General features: G+C 39.7%; 1 protein-coding gene and 2 non-coding genes across 5 annotated transcripts in view; all 3 read right to left on the reverse strand.

Annotated features, from left to right (window-relative positions):
• Positions 1-16,401, reverse strand: part of NOP58 (NOP58 ribonucleoprotein) — a 32,838-nt gene extending 16,437 nt beyond the window's left edge. The window contains exons 1-4 of one of the 3 annotated variants that reach the window (XM_028123871.2): positions 16,154-16,401; positions 8,490-8,566; positions 7,049-7,101; positions 2,730-2,851 (exon numbers count right to left, since the gene is read on the reverse strand). In XM_028123871.2, coding sequence (XP_027979672.1) covers positions 2,730-2,851; positions 7,049-7,101; positions 8,490-8,566; positions 16,154-16,198 — 297 coding nt within the window. In that variant the 5' untranslated portion in view covers positions 16,199-16,401. Of the gene's footprint in view, positions 1-2,729; positions 2,852-6,727; positions 6,846-7,048; positions 7,102-8,489; positions 8,567-11,141; positions 11,268-16,153 lie in introns of those variants that run through there. The other 2 variants (XM_028123877.2, XM_028123883.2) reach the window with 2 other exon arrangements.
• On the reverse strand, positions 6,865-6,951 carry LOC114226193 (small nucleolar RNA SNORD70). The gene has a single exon (XR_003612696.1). It is a non-coding gene; the product is annotated as a small nucleolar RNA SNORD70 (small nucleolar RNA).
• LOC114226188 (small nucleolar RNA SNORD70) lies at positions 7,641-7,729 on the reverse strand. The gene has a single exon (XR_003612695.1). It is a non-coding gene; the product is annotated as a small nucleolar RNA SNORD70 (small nucleolar RNA).
• Positions 16,402-23,840: the final 7,439 nt, after the last annotated feature.

Here is a 23,840-nt window from a genome sequence, read left to right on the forward strand (position 1 = left end):
TCAGCAGGGAGCCTGCTTCTCCCTCTCCCCTCTGCCTACTTGTGACGATCTGTCAGATAAATAAATAAAATCTTTTAAAAAAATAACATTCTTTTATCTAGCTTACTTTATTAATTTTAAAGATTTTATTTATTTGACACAGAGAGAGACACAGTGAGAGAGGGAACACAAGCAGGGCGAGTGGGAGAGGGAGAAGCAGGCTTCCTGCTGAGCAGGGAGCCCGATGCGGGGCTCGATCCCAGGACCCTGGGATCATGACCTGAGCCGAAGGCAGACGCTTAACGACTGAGCCACCCAGGCGCCCCAAGGATTTATTTTTTTAATTAAAAATTTGTTTTAGATTTTATTTATTTGAGAGAGAGAGAGAGAACAAGCAGGGGGAACAGCAGAGGGAGAGGGAGAAGCAGATTCTCCACTGAGCAGGGAGCCCGATATGGGGGCTCGATCCCAGAACCCTGGGGCCATGACCTGAGCCGAAGGCAGACGCTTAACAACTGAGCCACCTAGGCGCCCCTCTAGCTTACTTTAAGAATATAATATCTAATAGATATACAAAATACGGGTTAATCAGCTATTTATGTTATTGGTAAGACTTCTGGTCAACAGTAGGCTTTTAGTAGTAAAATTCTGGGGGAGTCAAAAGTTATACACAGAATTTTTTAAGAAAGATTTCATTTATTCATCTGAGAGTGTGGGGGGGGCGGGGAGCAGAGGGAGGACAAGCAGATTCCACACTGAGACTGACATAGGGTTTGATCTCACGACCTGAGCCAAAATCAAGAGTTGGCAGCTTAACTGACAGAATTTTGACCGTGCATGTGTGGGAAAGGGTTGGCACCTCTAACCCCTAAGTTATTCAAGGGTTTACTTTACAATTTAAGTTTTTACACACCCCACACTAATAAATTTTGTTCTGAACACCATTTTTTTCATTCTGCATTGTATTTGCTAAGTCCTTCATATAAATCTACAGTTCTAGTTCATCAAATGCAAATAACTACATGCATGCAAAATTAGATGTATTACATGATTAAGAAACAAATACTTGGTATGTATGTGCTTAAGAAACAAATATTTGGTACGTATGAGTGATCATCAGTGTAATTTTTTTTTTTTTTTTTAAGTAGGCTCCATGCCCAGCATGAAGCCCATTGTGGAGCTTGAACTCGAAAGCCAGAGATCAAGACCTGAGCTGAGATCAACAGTCGGATGCTTAACTGCCTGAGCCACCCAGGCACCCCTTTAATGTTAAGTTTTTAAAATACAGAAACTGGGGGTGCCTGGGTGGTTCAGGCAGTTAAGCGTCCGACTCGGGTTTTGGCTCAGGTTATGATGTCACGGTCGTGGGATGGCCCGAGTCAGGCTCTGCACTCAGTGTGTAGTCCGCTTCAGATTCTCTCTCCCTCTCCCTCCTGTGCTCGCTCTCTCCCTCTCTCTAATAAATAAATAAAATCTTAAAAAAAAAGAAACTGAAAAAAAAATTAAAGATACCTATAATCCCACCATCTAGCAATTTGTCATTCTGTATTTATTATGCTAAACTTTAATTTTTTTTTAAGATTTTATTTCTTTATTTGTAAGAGAGAGAGAGAGAGAGAGAGAGAGAGCACAAGCAGGGGGAGTGTCAGGCAGAGGGAGAGGGAGAAGCAGGCTCCCCACTGAGCAAGGAGGCAGATGTGGGACTTGATCCCAGGACTCTGGGATCATGACTTGAGCTGAAGGCAGACACTTAACTGACTAAGCCACCCAGGTGTCCTTAAAATTTAATGTTTTTTAACAGAAAATTACAAACTAATACTTGTGGGCACTTCATGGAATGAATATAGAGATTGACATCATCACAGAAAACTTCTTTACTTATCAGACAGTATTAGAAACAGTTTATTTAACTGAACTTCTTAAATTCACAATCCTGACCTAAAAAAAGCCCCTCAAATCTCCTTAGAATTTTCCTAAGAAGACCTACAACATAATATAAACCTTACTTAAAAAAGCAGAGGTATGCTCACAAACACAGTAATTAACCTGTCACTGTAATATCTACTATAGGGCGCCTGGGTGGCTCAGTTGGTTAAGTGACTGCCTTCGGCTCAGGTCATGATCCTGGAGTCCCTGGATCGAGTCCCGCATCGGGCTCCCTGCTCGGCAGAGAGTCTGCTTCTCCCTCTGACCCTCCCCCCTCTCATGTGCTCTCTCTCTCATTCTCTCTGTCTCAAATAAATAAATAAAATCTTTAAAAAAAAATATCTACTATAACCACTGAAGATCAAAATAATCACGACCAGCTCTCAAACTGTTCTGCTTTTCATGCTTGGGAGCTCACTTTTCCAATCTTTCGACTTTCATCTCCATAGACTCTACCTCCTGCTAAAGTTTTCTAATAAAACACGTACACTAAAAAGAAATGTCATGTCCTCATTTCTGCTGAAAGAAAAAGAAGTGTGACTGAACAAAAACATGGCAGGATATACATAGTGTTAACAGATCTCTGGGTGGCAAGGTAAAGCTAATTTTTATTACTTTTTGGGGTTAATATTTTCTACAACAAACAGGCATTACTTGTATGTACTTGGGTCCTGATAATTGTATTGGAAATCAATTATTCTGTAGCCTAGGGAAAAAAATCATGTATGAGAACTTATAACAAACAACTCAATACAAAGGCTAGGCTTTGTAGCTACTATGCTGTATGGTAAGTTCTGATTAGCAGGCATGAAAAACATATTTACCTTTATGACCCCTCCTAGTTTAGCATCAGCTACAGCCAGGGGTTCATGGGCTTCTTTTACTATTTTCTTCAGAACTTTCTTCAGCTGCTTATTGATTTTGCCCTCCATTAGAGCTGTGAATGCTTTTAAGGAAAAAGAAAAAAGAGTTAACTCTCAAGTTTTTTTAATTTTAAGAACCTCAAGATCTCGTTTAAACTTAAAGAATAAAGCAAAATAAACACTTCCTTTCAAAAAGTTGAATTTAACATTACTTCTAAAATGAAATGATAAATGTAGAAAACACTGAAGGAGTTATACATTTCAGTCTCATCTGATGTTCCCACCCTCATTTCAGCTCTAGAACCAGAAGTTAAAAGCAGATACAGCATTCCTTTCCTTATGTCATATGAAATCTACTCTTGAACCCAGACAGAGCTAGAATCAAATTGTTAGAAACAATCTATTTTGAAATGACAAATAGATTTACTCTCCAATGTTACTGTAGGCAGACTGGCCTGATGCTCTGTGAGATATCCTAAAATCCTGTCAAGACTGTACTAAAAAGGAGTGTATTCATTTGGAAGGTCCTGCTGCAGTGTAAGCATGCCTGAATGAAGGCTTTGCAAATTCCAGATCCAGATACATCATTAGTCCTCTACTTGTAAACCTCCAGTGACAGAGAACTCACTACCCAAAGGCAAACTATTCTATTTGGGACTGCTTTCATTTTTGGCAGGTTCTAAATCTGCTACTTTGTAACTCTCACCCTTTCTTAGGCCTACACTTAGGAGCTTCTGGACCCACATGGACTAACATCTCTTCTGCTCTCTGTCAGGGTTTCGGCTGAATTTAAAGTATGCCTGCCAGGAAGGAAGTCGGCCACAATTTCTAAGCAGGCAGTTTATGCTTAATCAGCCAGGTACCTTCTCTTTCCTCCTGACCACATCTCCATCCATTTGAGTTACAAGTCCATTTCATCTGTTATCTGGGAAGATGAAAGATGAGGACAAAAATCATCTAGCTACCACACATCTCTTACGGAAGTCATCACATTCTAAGACGCTGAGTCTCAAGCTACTTTATCTAGGAGGTAACCTTTTACATACCATATTGTACAACAATGACTCCTTATAACCTACTTTTCTAGTAAGAGTTATATTCTTTCAAGTTTTTAATCTTTTATAATTAAAAAATTTTATTCAACTTCCAGCTTCTAGTTATCAATCTTCCATATCATCTTTTATACTTTAGTGTTTTCTTTTAAAAATTTCTTTTAAGCAAAAATTTCTACTCTAGAGCTAACATTTACATTTACCTTCCCTTTATTATTAAAAAGCATGTTAATTACTCTTCACAATATATATTTTTAGAAGATGGCAGAAATGATGACAGGTAAAGGGGAAACTGAGTCTTCTCTCTACTTCACTAGCCACTTTTCAGCATCCCCTAGTAATCTTCCCACTTCATCCAAAAGTAGGCTGGTACCAAATTCTTTTTTTTTTTTTAAGATTTTATTATTGGGGCGCCTGGGTGGCTCAGATGGTTGAGTGTCTGCCTTCGGCTCAGGTCATGATCCCAGGGTCCTGGGATCGAGTTTCGCATCGGGCTCCCTGCTCCTTGGGAGCCTGCTTCTCCCTCTGCTTCTCTCTCTCTCTCTCTCTCATGAATAAATAAAATCTTTAAAAAAAATAAAGATTTTATTATTTGTCAGAGAGAAAGCAAGAGAGTACCAAATTTTTCTGCAGTATTTGGAAGACTTGCAACTTGACAATCAGACCGTAAAAATAAAGCTCTCCATACAAACGGTATAATCTGAACTTCTAGGACCAATATAAATTCTTTTTTCTTTTTAAAAGATTTATTTTAGAGAGCAAGCGAAAGCAAGTGCATGCTCAATGGGGAGGGGCAGAGGGAGGAAGAGAGTCTTCAGTGGACTTTGCACTGATGCCAGCTCCATCTCATAATCTGAGCCGAAACCAAGAGTTGGGTACTTAACCAACTGCGTCACCCAGGTGCCTTTAAATTCTTAAAAAAATAAAAATAAAACAAAAATTCAACCTTTTATTTTCATCTTTTAAAAGTTTATTTATTTAAGTAATCTCTACACCGAACTGGGGCTCAAACTCATGACCCTGAGATCAAGAGTCAAATGCTCTTCCAACTGAGCCAGCCAGGCACCCCAAAGACTTTTTTTTTTAAAGTAGGCTCCACATCCAACATGAGGCTTGAAGTCACGACTCTGAAATGAAGAATCTCATGCTCTATGGACTGAGCCAGCCAGGTGCCCCTCAATATAAATTCTTGATATCACAACCCATCAGACTGTTTCCTAGGCTATGGGGTTTTTAAATGAATACTATGATATCTATAACCGCTCAGTTTGGGTTCTGTCACATCAAAATTTCCTTATAACAGGGAATGGAAGTTAATTCCCAGGAAAGACTGCTCTCTTAATAAGGTGATATTTGAGTTTCTAGTAAAAATAGATGGTATTTTCATTCCTTTACCCAAAATACGTATGTGCTAGAATGCAGGAATTTGATGGTGAAGAACAATGTAGACTCTGCCTTCATGGAAGGTAGATGGGGGTGGGTGGGCTGGAGTTGACTTTAAATTCTAAGCTAACGTGGCATTTGGCCGTTTATCTTTACATTCTATTAAGGAATACCAAGAGCTGAGGAGGAAAATGAGATATCCCTCAAGCCTCAGTTTTCCTATAAATAGTAATTAACATCTAACCCACAGGACTGCTTCAAGGATTTAACAATTTTGAAATGAGGAGTACAAAACCTGACAATCACTACATGATCAATATATTACCTATTAATAGTAAAAACTTGCTTCATGTTTGGGTAGAAGTTGGATCTATCCATTTAATAAGGACTGGTCAGAAATATCTCAAAAAAGATTAAAGAGGTAATATGCAAAAAGGAATTCAAAAGAAGCCACCTGAGATCAGGGCCACTCACTTTACCACTCGAGAAGTTCAAATCACTGTCTGTGAATAATGTCCCCCAGAGTTGGAGAACAGCCAACACAATTTCACTTGGGATCTTAACAAAATTCTACCCATATAATTTTAAAGCTGTGATGAACAGATCTTTTAAAAAACTCTCCAGGCGGGGGTGCTGGCTGGCTCAGTTGCAAGAGCATGCAACTCGATCTTGGGGCCATGAGTTCAAGACCCACGTTGGATGTAGACATTACTAAAAACAAAAAAAGCAAAACAAAAAAAACCTTCAGGCAAAACTTATTACAGTTGTGCCTTAATGGCTCTATGAGGCTTTAATTACTGACTTACTGATGAAGCAGTCCTAGAACTATTTTTAAAAATTAAAAAATTGGATCCATTTGTGGGTCTTCCTTCAGCTACCCTTCTGCCAATGGCAGCCCATTAATATTCCAGCATGTTTAGTTACATTCCTAATTTTTACAAGAGAATTATACCCTTCTCTTGGGGCTGATGAACAAAATTATTTGGGTTTGTGAAATTCTTTCCTAATGATATGCCATATCCTTCCTTATGGTCCTACATTTTCAAATTATACCGCCAAGCAGTTGGCTGATTTGATATACGGAACTTAAGCAATTGAAAAATTCACAAGCAGAATTTTATATCCAGTCTTCTTGTTTTCCCTAACATTAAAAAACAAAAAAACAAAACAAAAAAAACCTTGAGACCAACTGCCAACTAAAGCCAAGCCTAGTTAATAACATCTATTGTCTGTTCTCCCATCATGAGGACCAGTTGAAGGACAGGAGTCATCCATTTTTCATGCCCCCTTCAGATTAACTCTTAAGCCTAGGTGTAGTTTTTGCATTAAAAACAAAACAAAACAAAACCATACACACAAAAGCCTACTAGTTTTCCTAAAACTTTTAATAATACTGTACTCTTCTGAACTAAAAATGTGTACTTCTGGAGAGCTGCTGTATTATTATTTCAACTGTAAATGCTGGCTATTCTCAACTTTACCCCTGGATTAAAATTATCACAGCTGTGTACTTGACTACATTACCTTGGTCCCTTGTAGAACAGCTTTTACTGAATTGTGCTTCAGCATTATGCTGTTGGTTTCCACAGGGAGATCAATTTAACCACTTCTCACCTCTCATCACATGGGGGGGAAACAAACCCTATGGTGAAAAAAGCTAACTCAATGTTGTCTCAGTGGTAGTGACGAATTTGAGTTAGATCACTTAAATTCAATTCCAAAAAGAATGCATCATTGACAACATTGAATAAGGTTAACTCAGGCAACTGAAGCAAATAATCTTTTGATAAGGATAATCAACTGACAAGTTTAAACAAAGCCAAAAAAGCTAGTCTTTCACTTTACCTGCTAATGCTTCTGCTGTATCCTGAAATTTCTCAAAATGTTTTAGCTTTACTCTAGAAGGAAAAAAAGAAAAGTTATGAGGGCATACTGACTGTGCAAAAACCATGTATGTAGGAAATAGGTTTTAGACTGTTTTGTTTACCAACAAAATACACTTTCCTGTCACTGAGTATCAGGGTGCAAAGTCAGATAAATTCTTCTTAAAACAACCAGTTTCTCTAAATGTTAGGTTAGTAATGTCTGGACTACTGCAGAGGTTGTAGGCTTTGAAGGAAAATAAGCATCAGCAAAGAGGTCTGATACCACATCTCAACCACAGGAAAGATGCTGAAGCTTCAACATAACCTCTGCTGCTTAAAGCTGGACACAGATCCTTAGAAGGACACAGAGGAGACCTTAGAAAAGGTATTAAGAGTCCCTCTTAAGTCAGGAATCTTACAACAATGATTTGTCCATCTAGTACAAATGCCATTAAGAAATAGTTTATCATCAAATCTGATTGCTGTTACCCTTATTTTACCCCCTTCCCCCCATACAGGGTATATGCAAGGTAACATCATTTTATATTGAAACAAAAATATATGATTAATAATTCATTGTTGTCTCAGTGGTAGTGACGAATATTTGAGTTAGATCATTTATATTCAGTTCCAACAAGAATACATCATTGACAACAATGAATCAGGTTAACTCAGCCAAATGAAGCATACAGCCCTTGAAAAAAAAAAACTAGTCTTCTATTATGTCTAAGATAGTGTTGTTTTAAGGAAGATTTTCTTACCCGCCAGGGAACAAAAACCCCGGTGGGTCCCTTAAATACATACTTAACAACACAAAAAGGTTTTAGGAAAAGTAGTAATTTTATCTTATTCTGCCTCTCCCCACCCCCATTTCCACCTTTCTGAAGTGGCATTTGTTCATCTCTATGCTTGCATAAATGCATATAGAGATATACAAGAACCCTGCAAAAATGGGATCACAGTATACATATCATTCTGAAGCATGGTTTCCTTGGTATGCCACCGACCTCTCTCCAAGTTAGTAAGAGATCTATAGATATACTACAATTTATTCAATAATTCCACTACTTAGGGCCCCTGGCTGGCTCAGTCAAAGTAGAGCATGCGACTCTTGGAATCTCAGGGTCATGAGTTCAAGCCCCATATTGGGGATAGAGATTAAAACAGTAACAACAGGGGCGCCTAGGTGGCTCAGTTGGTTCGGGGTCTGACTCTTAATTTTGGCTCAAGTCATGGTCTCAGGTCCCACAGGCTCTGTGCTCACCATGGAGTCTGCCTGTCGTCCTCCCTCTGCTCCCCACCCCATTCACAGGCTCTCTCTCTCTAAAACAAACAAACAAAATCTTAAAAACTCCACCACTACCAACAACAAACACCAACTAAATGTTAACTGCTAAATTCGTGGTTTCAAGATGGCTTACATTTTATTTGCTTTCTCTGGAGTTTCAAATTCTTTCCACAAACTATCAACCTCTTGAAGTTTCTTCTCATTCAAAACCTGTAACAAACATTTAAATAATTTTAATGGCATAGCTTAGGCATACACAATTACACACTTCAAGTACAACTGCATATGTAAAATAAGAGTATAGAAGCTATTTTTCCTCACTGAAGTAACAAACCAGTTTTCTTACCCACCACAAATTTTTGGTCAAATTAATAGCTCACGTTGCCCATTTAATAACTGGATGGAATTCAGTTGAGGTCTTTGATGAAAACTTCCTATTTGAAGGAGCCACTAACCCCTTCACAAAGCATATCATATTCACAGAACATCAAGACTTTATTTGCCTACTTTCTAGAATAAAGAGTAAGTTTTATTTACTGCTACGATCATCCTAACAAAGTATTATGGATGGATTTCTCTAAAACTAAGACTGCATCAATTTTAGGATACATCATGTTATAAGAAAACTTAAAATGCAAAGAAAATGGGGCACTTTAAATTTATGAAAAAGTCATTAACATTTAGGTATATATATTCTTTTTGACTGTCTTAACATTTTATTTATACATACCTTTAGGAATCATACTCTACCACTTAGCATAATATGGACACAATCCTAGGTTTTAACAACCATTGTATGAATATACCAACATTTTATGCCCTTACAGATGTTTAGGGTTTTTCTAAATTTTCCTTTTCTCCTTCCGAAAACAGTTTTGTGTGTATATATGTTGTATTTCTATAGGACATATTCTACTGGAAGTGGAGTTAATTGATCACATAGGAAATGTATTACTTCACATTTGACAGATGCTACCAAATTGCTTTCAAGAGAGTCTATTAGTTTCACTTAAATCAAGAGTTAACAAAATTTATTTCCCAGGCACCTGGGTGGCTCAGTTGGTTAAGCGTCTGCCTTTGGCTCAGGTCATGATCCCAGGGTCCTGGGATCGAGTCCCTCATCGGGCTCCCTGCTCAGCAGGGGGCCTGCTTCTCCCTTTCCCTGCCACTCTGCCTACTTGTGCTCTCTGTCAAATAAATAAATAATCTTAAAAAAATTTATTTCCCCATACTCTCATTAATATCCAATGTAGTAAGTCAACTGCCCAAGTATAACACAGGGTAGAATCAATGCTAAAATGCATTCCCCCCATATTTAACATTCTTGAAATTGGGATGCCTTAAAACTGATGGGAGATTAGTTTAAAGTTCAAACAGGGGGCGCATGAGTGGCTCAGACGGTTAAGCGTCTGCCTTCGGCTCAGGTCATGATCCCAGGGTCCTGGGATCGAGCCCCACGACTGGGTCCTGGCTCAGTGGGGAGCCTGCTTCTCCCTTGCCTCTCCCCCTGCTCGTGCTCTCTCTCTATCTCGAATGAATAAATAAAATCTTTAAAAAAAAAGTGAAAAAAATTATATATATAAAAAAAAGTACAAATAGATATCATGCATGTCTTCTTATGGGGGAAAAAACCCAGCCAATAAATTAAAAACTATACTGATAAACATTTCATCAAATCTGTATTATCACAGAATATTTACACAGTAAGTTTTATTGCCCAGTTATAGTCTAGTATATATTTTTATGATAAAGCATGAACACGACACTGCAAGTTGCACTTAAATTTTTTTTTTTTAAGATTTTATTTCTTTATTTGACAGAGAGAGACACAGCGAGAGAGGGAACACAAGCAGGGGGAGTGGGAGAGGGAGAAGCAGGCCTCCCGCAGAGCAGGGAGCCCGATGCGGGACTTGATCCCAGGACCCTGGGACCATGACCCAAGCTGAAGGCAGACCCTTAACGACTGAGCCACCCAGGCGCCCAAGTTGCACTTAATTTCTGTCAGACGAGTATGGTAGGATGATTTTAAAGATTTGTTGTGTTGTTTAAATTCAATCACACATAGGTGAATTGATATATTTACAGAATTGGAGAAGTTGGTCAAAATAAATCGAAGTGAAAAAACTTAGAAACCATAGTAAGAGCAGTAAATGATCCCAAAGCATAGTGTTTATATTTAAAAATTACAAGCTGGGGGTGCCTGGCTGGCTTAGTTCGCAGAGTATGGGACTCTTGAACTCAGGGCTGTAAATTCAAGCCCCATGTTGGGCACAGAGTTTACTTAACAAATATCTTCACACACATACAAATAATTACAAGCCACTAACAATTCTATTTTGCCTATCATGAGAACTTTAGAATCCAAAGACATTCCAGCAAATCTCATGAATGCACTGAAACATTAATTCAGTTATTTTCTGATAAAGGAAGTTCACAGAACAGTCCTGACTTTTGGATATAGTTTATTCAGAGAATGCCACACTAACCATATCCAAAGTTCAGGAATTGTTGAAAGGATATGTACCAAACAGGGGATATGACTCATGAGTAAAATTTACATTTTTTTGTAGTTGAAAAGCAAGTATATTTGGAGATTAACAGTTGGGTAACAATCGGCATATTCAAGAGATATTATCAGCATTCTTAAAGTAAGAAAGGAAATGTAATGGAAACATTCAAGACTACTCAAAGGTCTCCAAAGACTCTGTTATGGCAAATAAAACCTTGCCACTCTGTTCCCAATTGTGCTACAACATACTTAAGAGAAAATTACTAATAAGGGCACCTGGATGGCTCAGTTGGTTAAACAACTGCCTTCGGCTCAGGTCATGATCCTGGAGTCCCAGGATCGAGTCCCACGACGGGCTCCCTGCTCAGCGGGGAGTCTGCTTCTCCCTCTGACCCTCCCCCTTCTCATGCTCCCTCTCTCAAATAAATAAAATCTTTAAAAAAAAAGAGAGAAAATTACTAATAAAGACAGTCTGAACAAAACAAAATTAGAAATAACTGCTACATTTCCTGAAAAATATGCCTCAAATTTTAGTCACTCATTTTCACACAAAGAAATCTGAAAACTTTTGTATATAAAGTCCATTTTGGATTAAGATGGAATTATTTCCACTTCCAAGTAGAAACGGCGTATAGTTATTGCCATTAAAATCCTCAGCATAGTCTTTATCTTGCCCATACTATAGAGAGCGAGATGGTGTCATTCCTGCCAAGCAGTAACTTACATCAAGCAGTGGCGCAAGCAACCAAGGCATTTCAGCTTAGACCAAATATTGCCAAACCAGCACCAGCTGAGACCCACTCAGAAACAATAACCAGGAGAAACAGAGGTTTGCCAATCAAGACTGAATAAATCCCTTTTGAAATTATTTGCAGCAAACAGTCAAGACCTTTTTAATGCTGACTCTTTCACATCTGCCCACATCAGAAAGGTAGCTGCCACCGAAGGCCCTGCCCAACTGACCTCTGAACAAGATACAGATTGTCCGGGGGTGCCTGGGTGGCTCAGCCCATTGCTGCCCTCGGCTCAGGTCATGATCCTGGAGTCCTGGGATTCGGGCTCTCTGCTCAGGGAGTCTGCTTCTCTGCCCCTCCCCTGGCTCATGTGCGTGCGCACGCGCTCTCTTTCTCTCCTTGCGTGCTCCCTCTTTTCTCTCTCTCAAATAAATAAAAGAGATCCTCCACTGCCTGAACATAATAAGCAACTAGTGCTGTGAGCTGACCCGCACCAGACCCAGGCCTTATTTCAACTGTGCAATGGAAGACTGCATTAACTTCCTACCTCCAACTTCCCCTTGTTCTGTCTTGTTTGTTGTGTAACTTGTGCTTTGCTTCTGTGATGTGTAAGAAGCCAAGTTAAACAGGTAGTGAAATGTCATCAAGTTTGGAGTCCTGTGTTATAATTATATTAACTTTGCTTTGAAACTGAATAAAGCTAACATTGCAGGGGAGGATGACATTGTGGAAAGACACAACTTGTGCGTGCGCCTTCATAGTATACTCATGACACATACTTATATTTACAGATAAAACTAAATATGCGGGATTTGCTTCAAAAAAATGTGGGGAGGAGAATGGGAGAGAGATAGCCCACAAAACAGGTCTGTTGAAACTGAGTGATGGTGTACATGGAGGTTCTTTATAATCTACTACTTGTCTCCTTGAAATTTTTCACAATAAAGAGTAAAACACAGACATAAATGCATCCCACAGCATGCCAGCTATTCCTACAGTATCCTCCTCTATTCCAGACAGGCAATAAATTTATAAAGAGGAAAGAGCACACTATATCAAAAGCGTCCCTAATTTTCACTTAATTGGTTAGTTTGAGATTTCCTATGTTTTATTTAAACATTTAATGCTAACTTTTTTTAGTTTTACTTTACAAACAAAATGGGTAAGTACTGTGTTTTATGAAACTTATGTGAGTTGCTGTACAGGATGACTTGGAATAGTTTCAAACGTGAATTATTCAAAAAGGAACAAATTGATACATGCAACATGGATTAGCTTCAAATGCACACTAAGTGAAAAAAGCCAGACACAAAAAACTATTACTCCATTTACATGAAATTTCTAGAAATGACAAAATTATACAGATAGTGGCTGCCTAGAGCTGGGTCTGACTGACTTGCAAACGGGCAGGAGGTAACTTTTTAAGAGGAAGTATTATTTTTTTTTAAAGATTTTATTTATTTATTTGACAGAGAGAGACAAAGAGAGAGAGGGAACACAAGCGGGGGGTGGGGGTGGGAGAGGAGAAGCAGACTTTCCGCTGAGCCGGAAGCCCAATGTGGGCCTCGCTCCCAGGACCCTGAGATCATGACCCTAGCCGAAGGCAGACGCTTAACGACTGAGCCACCCAGGCGCCCCAAGAGGAAGTACTCTAAAACTGGACTGCAACTTGCACAGCTGTATAAATCTTACTAAAATGGATCAAACTGCACTTTTACAGTAGATGGGTTATACAGTATGTAAATTATACCCAATAAATGAAGCTAGAAAAACATATTGCTCAGTAATTATACGTGAACTCTGGTATACACATAAAATCTCTTCTTCCAGGCTTGAGGAAGTGAAGAACACACAACACTATACCACAAAGCTGCACTACACAATGTGACTATTAAAATTTAAGTGAATTTGGGGCGCCTGGGTGGCTCAGTCGTTGGGCGTCTGCCTTCGGCTCAGGTCATGATCTCAGGGTCCTGGGATTGAGTCCTCCCTCTCCCACTCCCCCTGCTTGTGTTCCCTCTCTCGCTGTATCTCACCCTGTCAAATAAATAAATAAAATCTTTAAAAAAAAATTTTTAAGTGAGTTAAATAAAAATTCAAAGTGCTAACAACTAAAGAGATTGCTAGTGGCAATCATACTGGGCAGCATAGCTACAAAAAGTCTGGGATGAGTAAAACTAAAAGATGCCTCATGATACAAGGGACCAAGTTAAGTTTTTACAATATTCTAAAAATGGTAATAGTTCGTTTATTTGCCTTCATATATAACCTTGTTAACACCCATTAATTTTTTTACAAAGTATTTAATTCTTGGCGAATCACTCTGTATATGTGCATATATGTACACTAGATCATGATATTAAGATGTATTCCTTACTATGACCTGAGGTTAAAAATTTAAAAAATTTCTTAAAGCATCCCCACTAAGGTATGAATTTTATGCAACCAATGTAATTTTATACCCCAGCATTCTGATTATGGTAAAGGGAGCTAATAACTTTGTACTATAGATCTATTTTTAATATATAATTTACACACCATAATATCCACCCTTCTAAAGTGTACAACTTACTTCTCAGTATATTTTCACAAAATTGTGCAACCACCAATTCCAGAACATTTTCTATGTCTACTTTATTAACAATTAATAACTGCTATTGAAATATTTGGAACTGAATCATTTTATCAATGTATTCAAGCCTTTAGCTACTTCTCTATTACGTTACTTAAACCATAAACCACAATTTATTAATTTTGAACAGTAATTTGCAAGTGGGTACCATTAAAAACTGCTACAGAAAAGTCAAGACTTATTTTTATGGAGAATAGTCTTCATTAAAAAAAATCAGTAATTCATCGAGAGACATAATTGAGTATTTTATGACCCAGGTCTAGAAACCAGAGAATTGCTAAGCCAATTCCTATCAGCAGCAGCAACCAACGGTCTGTGCAGTTGCGCCTTCCTCTCTTAGTGCGGGACAGTATACCTAACATCTACTTAGATGAGAAATTCATCCAGACACACTAATTCAAAGTATGATAGACCATGTTGGCTAAGAAAATTTGAGGGCACATGCAGAATTCTACTTAAGAATTTAGAGAAGACTACAAAAAGCTAGGAAAAAGTAAAAGAGACACACTCCCAGGCTCTAAAGCCATTACAGACAAGCCCAACGAGAAAAAATAAGCAAAGCTAGCTTTTGGTTTTTATTATTTTATCTCTCAAAAACAATAAGTAATGTAACTAACAAGTGCAAATGGAACTATATTCTCAAATGTCTGGAAAAAAACTTAATAAAGTTAAAGCTCCTCTAAATCAACATTTTGGAATGCCGATTCCAGATTTTTTGCACTCATCCCACATAGTTTTTTTTTTATTCACAGAACAATACTATACACATTTTATCCAGCATTTTTACGTTATCAGCATATATATGAGAACTGTTTTTCATTACTACATTTGTAGAGCTCAGAGGAGTGCCTGGCACATGGATAGCACTGTTTACTTCATTCTTTGGAACATCTCATTAGCATCCTACTACACGAATGTAGGCTCCGAGCTGATCTTTAAATTTCAAACTTTCCCTATTAAGACAACCAAATCGGGGCGCCTAGGTGGCTCAGTTGGTTAAGGGACTGCCTTCGTCTCAGGTCATGATCCCGCGGTCCTGAGATCGAGCCCCACATCGGGCTCCCTGCTCGACGGGAAGCCTGCTTCTCCCTCTCCCACTCCCCCTGCTGTGTTCCCTCTCGCGCTGTATGTGTGTCTCTCCCTCTGTTAATTAAATAAATAAAATCTTTAAAAAAAAAGGACAACCAAATCTCCAATTAATTATCATCGGCCCAGATTTCTCCCTTAGATCTGAAACTTAAAATGACGATTGCATTTCCACGTCTTAACTAACAACCCAAGTTTCACAGCCCAAACTGGACCTTTTTAGTATCTTCCCCCCGAAAAGCCCCCAAACTCGTTTTTCCCCCACCATCACGTACCCACTTACTCAACCTAATACCCACATTCTCCATTCATCAGCCAATTCCACCAGTTCTACCTTCAAAATTTCTCCTGGTATTTGTTTCCCTCCATACCAACCTTAATCCAAGCAATTTCATCTTGTCTCGATTAATACAAAAATATTCTTGGTTCCTTTCTTGCCTTCTGTAATCTACTCTCTACACAGGAAAGCAACTTCATTAAGACCACTTTAGGTCATTCCTCAGCTTAAAACCTACCCATGATTCCTCAAAAACACTCAGAATAAACCCCAAACTCCGTACCTTTACCTGTGAAATTCTAATAAGGCTCCTGCCCACCTCTCTCACGGGGCCAAATCCTCTAACACAGAACCAGGCGCCCCAAAAGCGCGGCCACGTGTTCACCGACACACGCGCCTCCCAGGCCCAAAGCCTTCCGCCAACTTTCAGAGCAGGACACAAACGGCTCCCACGCGATCCTGAGCGGTGTATTCCTCCCCTTTTCCTCCCCTTCGTCCTCCCTGTTCTCTCCTGCACAACACCAGCCTTGCCTCTCCAACGGTTCAATCTGTAACTTACCTTAAAGATGGCGTAGCCGACAGACGTTTCAAATAGCACCAACATGGTGAGGCCGGGTCAGGGCGCTGCGCGGCCCGCCGCGAGCTCGTATACCGGCGAAAAGAGACCAAACTTTTGGCCCCCAAAGGCCTGCAAGGCCGCAGCAGGCCGAGCACAAACGCGCACGCCTTCTCGCAAAGAATCAGACCACGTTGCCTAAACGTTCCAAACTGGACTATGGGTACAACGCCGGAACCCGCTTCTCCTTCTCCAAGGCTTCTGGGATATGACATCACTTCCGATAGATAGAGTCTCGTCGCTTCCGGTATGCTCCCGCCAACGGGGTGGGAGGGGGGAAGAGGAAAAAAAAAGAGAGAAAGAAAGAAAATGTCGCGAGTTTTCTTAGGTACTAAAGCAAGCTTTTAAGCGGCACGGAAACCTAAAAGGGAAGAACTTTGCTTTTTATTATTATTTTTTTAAGATTTTATTTATTTATTCGACAGAGAGAGACACAGCGAGGGAGGGAGCACAAGCAGGGGGAGCAGGAGAGGGAGAGGCGGGCTTCCCGCGGAGCGGGGCCCGATGCGGGGCTCGATTCCAGGACCCTGGGATCATGACCTGAGCCGAAGGCAGCCTCTTAACGACTGAGCCACCCAGGCGCCCCTGCTTTTTATTGTAAATTTCTATATGTGATATATTTTACCTTGAGAGAAATGCGGAGCTGTTTCTCCGTTTGCCCCAAGTATCTGGAATTTGGGAAATGTTAGCCGCTTAATTTTACTCCCTGGATAATGCTGCCTTGAAGTGAAGTTCTCGGAATGACAACATGACTGTCCCTGTGTATGCGAGCACTCCTGGCCGTTCTCTTCTCTCTGACCAAACTGATTATTAGTACAGATGTCTTTCATGTATATGTAGGCCTCTCCCATTTTTGCTGCAATGATTCTAGAGTAGGCGTTTGGACTTTACCTCATTGTCTTAGCGGAATTTGCTTTTCCGGTACCTTTCAGTTTGAATGACTGATTTAAATACCTCAATTATTCCACAAGTCTGGCTTTCAAAAGGAGTGAAGTTTCCTTCCTCACTTTCCAGGCCTTATATGCGGATCTCTTGTAAACATTAAGTTGCAACCTGCTGAAAGTTTTGAAACACTAAGTAACTTGATTTTTTTTTCAAGCAGCTCTGCAACCTAGCATCAAGAGGAATGAAAATCCTGGACTGAATAACAGAAAAGATGAAAGTGGGGAAAAATCAAGGGATGGGGGAGTCTAGGTTACAGACAAGAGTATGGTCAATTATACCCATAGGATTCAGTGTGGTCACGGAGGCAAGAGAAACCAAAATGGCTTGATTGGGAAAGGAAGGGTAGGTAGATGAAGTGGAAGCACAGCGTCTGTTTGTGGTATTATATCATTTCATAATATATATCATTTTTTGTCTAGTTTTCTTTCTTTTTTTTAAAGATTTTTTTTAAGTAATCTCTACACCCAACATAGGGCTCAAACTTCCCAACCCCAGAATCAAAAGACGCATGCTCAACCAACTGAGCCACCCAGGTGCCCATCTTTAAAAAAAATTCTTAACCATTTAATGAATGAATGTTTGCAGGAAGTAAAATTCTTTTTCTTGCATCTAAAGCTTGCATCCTTTACTCAAAGGAAACCGCTTATTCAATGAGAACCCTCTTTACTGTGGCTTATCAGAGAAGAAGAAGAAATTGCACATTGCAATTTATGTAATCAGCTCAGTGATGCATTCGTCCGGGGTTCAGAGCTGACTCTGGATTTGGATTTGGATCTTGGCCAAATACAGTAATCATCTGAAAATTCCCTGTTGCAAGAGAAAAATAAGAGATTCAATACTTGATTAAACAAAGTACTAGGACAAGGGGAGATAGCACAAAGAAGTATGAGGAGGAGAATATGGGAGAGTATAGATAACCCAGAAGAAGGACTTATAACTTTAGTAATGGCTTAACATGTGAAATGACAAAGATAAGAAACATGGTTCTTTTGTTCTCTCCTCACACTCCAGCCCCATCCCTGACCTAGCTAGAATATAAGCTCCATGAAAGTTCATTGCTGGATGCCCAGTAGTACTAAGCTAGTATCTGGCACATGGTAGGGACTCCATAAATACGAGTAGTGATGAGTAAATGAAAGACTGGAATGAGTAATGGGATTAAATTTCAAGGTGCTAATACAGGCCCCGCGTACTTTTTGGGACCAACTGATATTAGCAAAAGATATCCTTTTGTTCAGAGACCTCCCATGTGCCTTGTCATAAATAGAAGGAGATGTTTAGATCTTTCGTGTCGTTCAAGTAATAAACATCTTTTATGTAGTCAACAAATGTGAGTGTTTACTCCCTGTCAGGCATTCTTACAGGCACTAAGGACATACCAGTGAACAAAACGGAAAAACCCACATACTTCCTGGAACTTCTAGTAAGGGGAAACAAAATAGATAAATATCTCGTATATTAGAGAGTATTAGATGCTACAGAGAAAAAGCAAGATAGGGGAATAAGATATTCCTGGATGTCCAGGAAAGGCCTCATTGAGGTGACATTTGAATAAATGACTTTAGGCAGCCAGCTCTCATGATATCTGGAGGAAAAGTATTTCAGGCAAAGAGAACAGATACCAAAGCCGGAATGTGCCTGGCATGTTCTCAGAACAGTATGACCAATATGACCAGTATGGCAGTATTAGAGTGACTAATAAATGACCCCATTTAAAATTAATTAATTAACATTTTTACCGTTGTAACAGTATTTGTCTGTTTTCAGTGCTCGTCGTATGATGTAATTCTCACAACAAACTTAGGCAATAGGTACTCTACTCTTATTATTACCCTCATTTGCCTTTTCAAAGAAGTTAAGAACCCAAGATCACACAATCTCCTTCACGGTTTCCTTTAGGAATCCGCAGAGGTTGGGCCATAGAGATTGTTTCTGTCACAGAATTGTTGAGCTGCTGCCTGTCGCTCTGTATTCCCTTGCCCTGGTGTCTGGTAGTATCGCTCTTTCTGTTGTTGACTGCTGCCACATCACTGAACACAGGTGCTGCCCACACCATGGCGCATTTTCTGTACGCCACCACCTTCAAGGGTTCCTGTTCCTCTCCAGGTAACAGGGAAGCAGCTTTTGTGCTTCTTAACCTGTTCTTTTGTGAGACATATTTTTCTTTGTGCCAAAGTCCTCTCCTTCCAGAGACCATGGGTACTTGGAGGAAGGAGAGGCAGTTAAGACATGGGTTGGAAACAGGGCTCAAATCTCAGACCATCTGTTTGTTTTTTTTTTTTTTAAGATTTTATTTATTTATTTGAGAGAGAATGAGAGAGAGCACGAGAGGGAAGAGGGTCAGAGGGAGAAGCAGACTCCCCACTGAGCAGGGAGCCCGATGTGGGACTCGATCCTGGGACTCCAGGATCATGACCTGAGCCGAAGGCAGTCGCTTAACCGACTGAGCCACCCAGGCGCCCTCAGACCATCTGTTCTAACAGCCATGCTTTCCTGCTCATTCTGGCTCATGCAACTAGATGCGGGATGATTTCCTTTCATGATCCTATTGCGGCTCTCTCCAGTCTGGCATTTTCTGAGGACTTCCTGCCATCAGATCAGCACCTCAGAAGGAAAATCTTTTCTGTTTTTAAAAAGAATTTATTTTTAAGTAATCTCTACACTGAAAGTGGGGCTCAAACTCACAACCCTGAGATCAGGAGTCACGTGCTCTATGGACTGAGCCAGTCAGGTGCCCCCTGAATGAAAATCTTAATGTCTTTCCCTTATTTGCCCTATGTACTGTAGATCCTATGTAAGAGCATATGTTTTAATTGAATTCCTGACTATTTTACTTAAAAAGTTTCCTGAACATCAAAAAAAAAAAAAAAAAGAAAAGAAAAGAAAAGAAAAAAGTTTCCTGAACATTGAGACATTAACAGTTTGGATAACCTCCAGGGAGGGTAGCCTCCCTAGAGAACACAAAGGTGATCTGTGTTCTGAGAAGCTGTGTCACCTAACTCTATGAACAGCCCAAAAAAGTTTCATCTCTGACCAGTTAAAGTATGCTCTTTCATCATTTTCTTGTGAGCTTGGGCAAAATGAGCAATTCCCTCTAAACTAATCAACTCTGGATTCATGATCAAAATTGAGTTTCTTACTTGTAAAGCTAAGGTCCAGACCCTGAACGACATCAAGGTATGGGCCTGAACAGACTATTAGCTGGCCTTTATCTTTGACATTAGCACCTCAGTTCTAACCTCAACATTCCTTGCCTGCAATGAGCTTAATATAGCTTTTTCAAATATAAGACCTATGCATGTTTAAAAATTATGAAATATTAAAAGATAGCTCATTCATGGGGTGCCTGGGTGGCTCAGTTGGTTAAGCGTCTGCCTTCGAGCCCCGAGTCGGGCTCCCTGCTCAGGGGCAGAATCTGCTTCTCCCTCTCTGCCCCTCCCCCTGCTCATGCTCTCTCTCTCTCTCTCTCTCTCTCTCAAATAAATAAATAATTTTTTTTTAAAAAGATAGCTCATTCATTTATATGCCTACTACATACTAGACCCTATACTTTGTTCTGGTCAAAGACATTCAGTACATAATCCCTGTCCTCAAGCTGCTACTGATTTTTGGGGAAAGCAGACTAGTGCAACACAATTGCAATACAGCAAAAGTAAGGCAGAGTCCAAATCTCAGCTTCACCTGTTACTACTTAATAGATCTTTAGGTCCCTTGGTGAATGATTTAACTTCTTGGCATTTTCCTTGTGTATAAAACAGGAGTAACATCTACCTCACAGGGTTATTGTGACTATTAGGCAAGATACTATCTTTGTTGACATTACTTAAGTACTTAGTAAATGTAATTAAATTAAATTAAGACTGTAAATCAAATAGACCAGAGGAGGGAGATATCAAGAAGGAAACTAAAGAAATGTGGAATAAAATTGATATGGCTTGTTTCCACTAAGGGTAGACATGCATATTGCATCCTGCAGTTAGGAAACAAATATACACACATGCCACTTTGCCCTCCAAGGAAACAAAAACAAAACACAACAAAACCAGGTTTTAGTTCCAGATCCCTAACTAAATGAAATCTCGCAATTTCATGTAAATTACGCTCTCAAACAAAAACAACTCTATCCCTGCCTTTTTGCTATGCTAATACCTGCAGACAGGGGAAAAGCTTGACAGATAAGATATTCATGTGAGAAAACTGCTGTTTTTCCTTTATTAAAAAACCTTGGTAACCAAATTAAATGAGTATTTTCCTTTTAATACATGTTTTGTTCATTTGTTTTGTTTCGGTTTGTGATGAGCAAGTGTTTTAAATACTGCCCCCTTTAATAACTTTCTTGGCAAGTAAATTTTTTGAAAATTTTATTCATTTATTTGTCAGAGAGAGAGAGAGAGAGAGCAAGCAAGCACAAGCAGAGGGAGCAGCAGGCAGAGGGAGAAGCAGGCTCCCTGCTGAGCAAGGAGCCCGATACGGGGCTTGATCCCAGCACCCTGGGATCATGACCTGAGCCGAAGGTAGATGCTTAACTGACTGAGCCACCCAGGCGTCCCTAAGTAAATTTTTTTCCTTTCTTTTTTTTTAAGATTTTATTTATTTATTTGAGAGAGAGAGAATGAGAGATAGCACAAAAGGGAAGAGGGTCAGAGGGAGAAGCAGACTCCCCACTGAGCAGGGAGCCTGATGCGGGACTCGATCCTGGGACTCCAGGATCATTACCTGAGCCGAAGGCAGTCGCCCAATCAACTGAGCCACCCAGGCGCCCAGTAAACTTTTTTCTAAATGACTTTCTCTTTTAGACTTCCTCTGGCCGTTCTAGTAGCGATTCCACTGAGAAGTGGAGGTAGATTTTACTTATTAGATCTCAGTTGACTGCTTTGCCAGAGAAGGGCAGCATATGGGCTATTTTTACCTTGATGTAATCTTCTCAGCTCCTGAGTTGGTTTCCTGTAGCAATAGCACATTACTCCAAGTCTTTTTCTGTTTCTGATTCTGTTTCTAGTTAATGACCAGGTCTGGATGTAGTTCTGGTTTTGATTTGTGTACAATTGCTGGTGGCAGAAATATGGAATCTGGCACTTATTTATTTGTTTGTTTGTTTGTTTATGATATAACCATTTGTTCTAGGCCAGATGGCAGACAGACACAGGGAGTCTGGTAATGGTTGGATAGCAGAAGTCAGAGTGTCTTTTTTTTTTTTAATTTTTATTACTGAAGTATAGTTAACATTCATGAGTAGCTGTCTTTTTATGTATTTTTTTTTTGGTTATTTGTTGGTTTGTCTTTCTGTTTGTTTGTTATGTCTGTGAGTCATTATGAGCTTAAAAACATTTTGTGTCTGTAAATAGAAAACAACTCTTTGAGATCTGGAACAGCCATAACCAGCTGGTGAGTTTTATGCTCTGTGTTTCCTTTCAGCCCTTGAATTGGAAAACTGTGGCTACTAGTTTTCTGTTTGTGTATAAATGAATAAAACCTTTTCCTTCACTGCAAGAGAAAGGTAGGGAGCCTTTGTAACGGTTCATTTATATTTCTGTATCTGTGACTACCCACCTCTCTCTGAAAACTATTGAAGATTAACTGATCATAAAAACCTGTCATTTGTATGCAATCAGAAGGATTACCATCAAAGGGAGGAAAATGAATACAGTGAAAGAAAAAACTGAAATTCTTTTCAAAGATCTATGGGAAGTAATTTGACTTTGCTCAAAGGGAGGTCTGGCCTTTGCTCTTGGCTTCTGGGAGATAAAATCTGTCATACCTCATAGGAGTGTCTTTGTTTAGGGTGGGGGTTGGCCATGTGACCAACCATGATGACTAACCTGGAAACTGAGTTCAACCCAAAGAGCAATCAATCGATCATGCCTATGTAATGAAGTCTTAATAAAAACTCTGGACCTGGAGGCTCAAGTGAGCCTCTCTAGTTGGTGGTACTCCATGAATATTGTCAACAAAAATGCTGGGACAGTAACAACATCCTAACTCCATGGGAGAGGACTCTTTTAGACTTCCTCTGGCTGTTTAGAGCTCTCCTAGATTTTGCCTTATGTGCTTCTTTCATTGGCTGATTTTGATATTTATCATTGCCTCATAATAAATAGTAACCATGAGGAGCCCCTGGCTCACTCAGTCAGTGGAATGTGCAACTCTTCATCTCAGGGTTGTGAGTTTGAGCCCCACTTTGGGTGTGGAGATTAATTAAAAGTAAAAAACTCTTAAAAATTGTAACCATGAGGTGCCTGGGTGGCTCAGTCATTTAAGCGTCTGCCTTCAGCTCAGGTCATGATCCGGGGGTTCTGGAATCGAGCTCCACGTCAGGCTCCCAGCTCGGCAGGGAGTTTGCTTCTCCCTCTGCCCTTCCCCCCTGCTCATGATCTCTCTCACTCTCTCTCTCACTCACTCAAATAAATCTGCAAAGTCCCTTTTGCCATGTATGGTAACATAGTCACAGGTTCTAGAGACTAGAAACGGACATTTTTTGGGGTGATTATTCTGCCTACCACAGAGAAGCACCATAACTCTCAAAAAATTAATTACTCTTTTAAAAGAGAAGAATGATTTTATTTCTAGGTACATGGAAATAATATGGTAATTTAAGAAAACATCCATTTTTAAGGAATGCATTCTGAAGTATGTATGGATGAAATGACATGTCTGGGGTTTGCCCTAAGAGAATTCCGGAGAGAGA

This window comes from Eumetopias jubatus, unplaced genomic scaffold (genome assembly GCF_037043125.1).
Source record: "Eumetopias jubatus isolate StellerSeaLion01/CBP00866 unplaced genomic scaffold, mEumJub1_p1.0 scaffold_3, whole genome shotgun sequence".
NCBI lineage: Eukaryota > Metazoa > Chordata > Mammalia > Carnivora > Otariidae > Eumetopias > Eumetopias jubatus.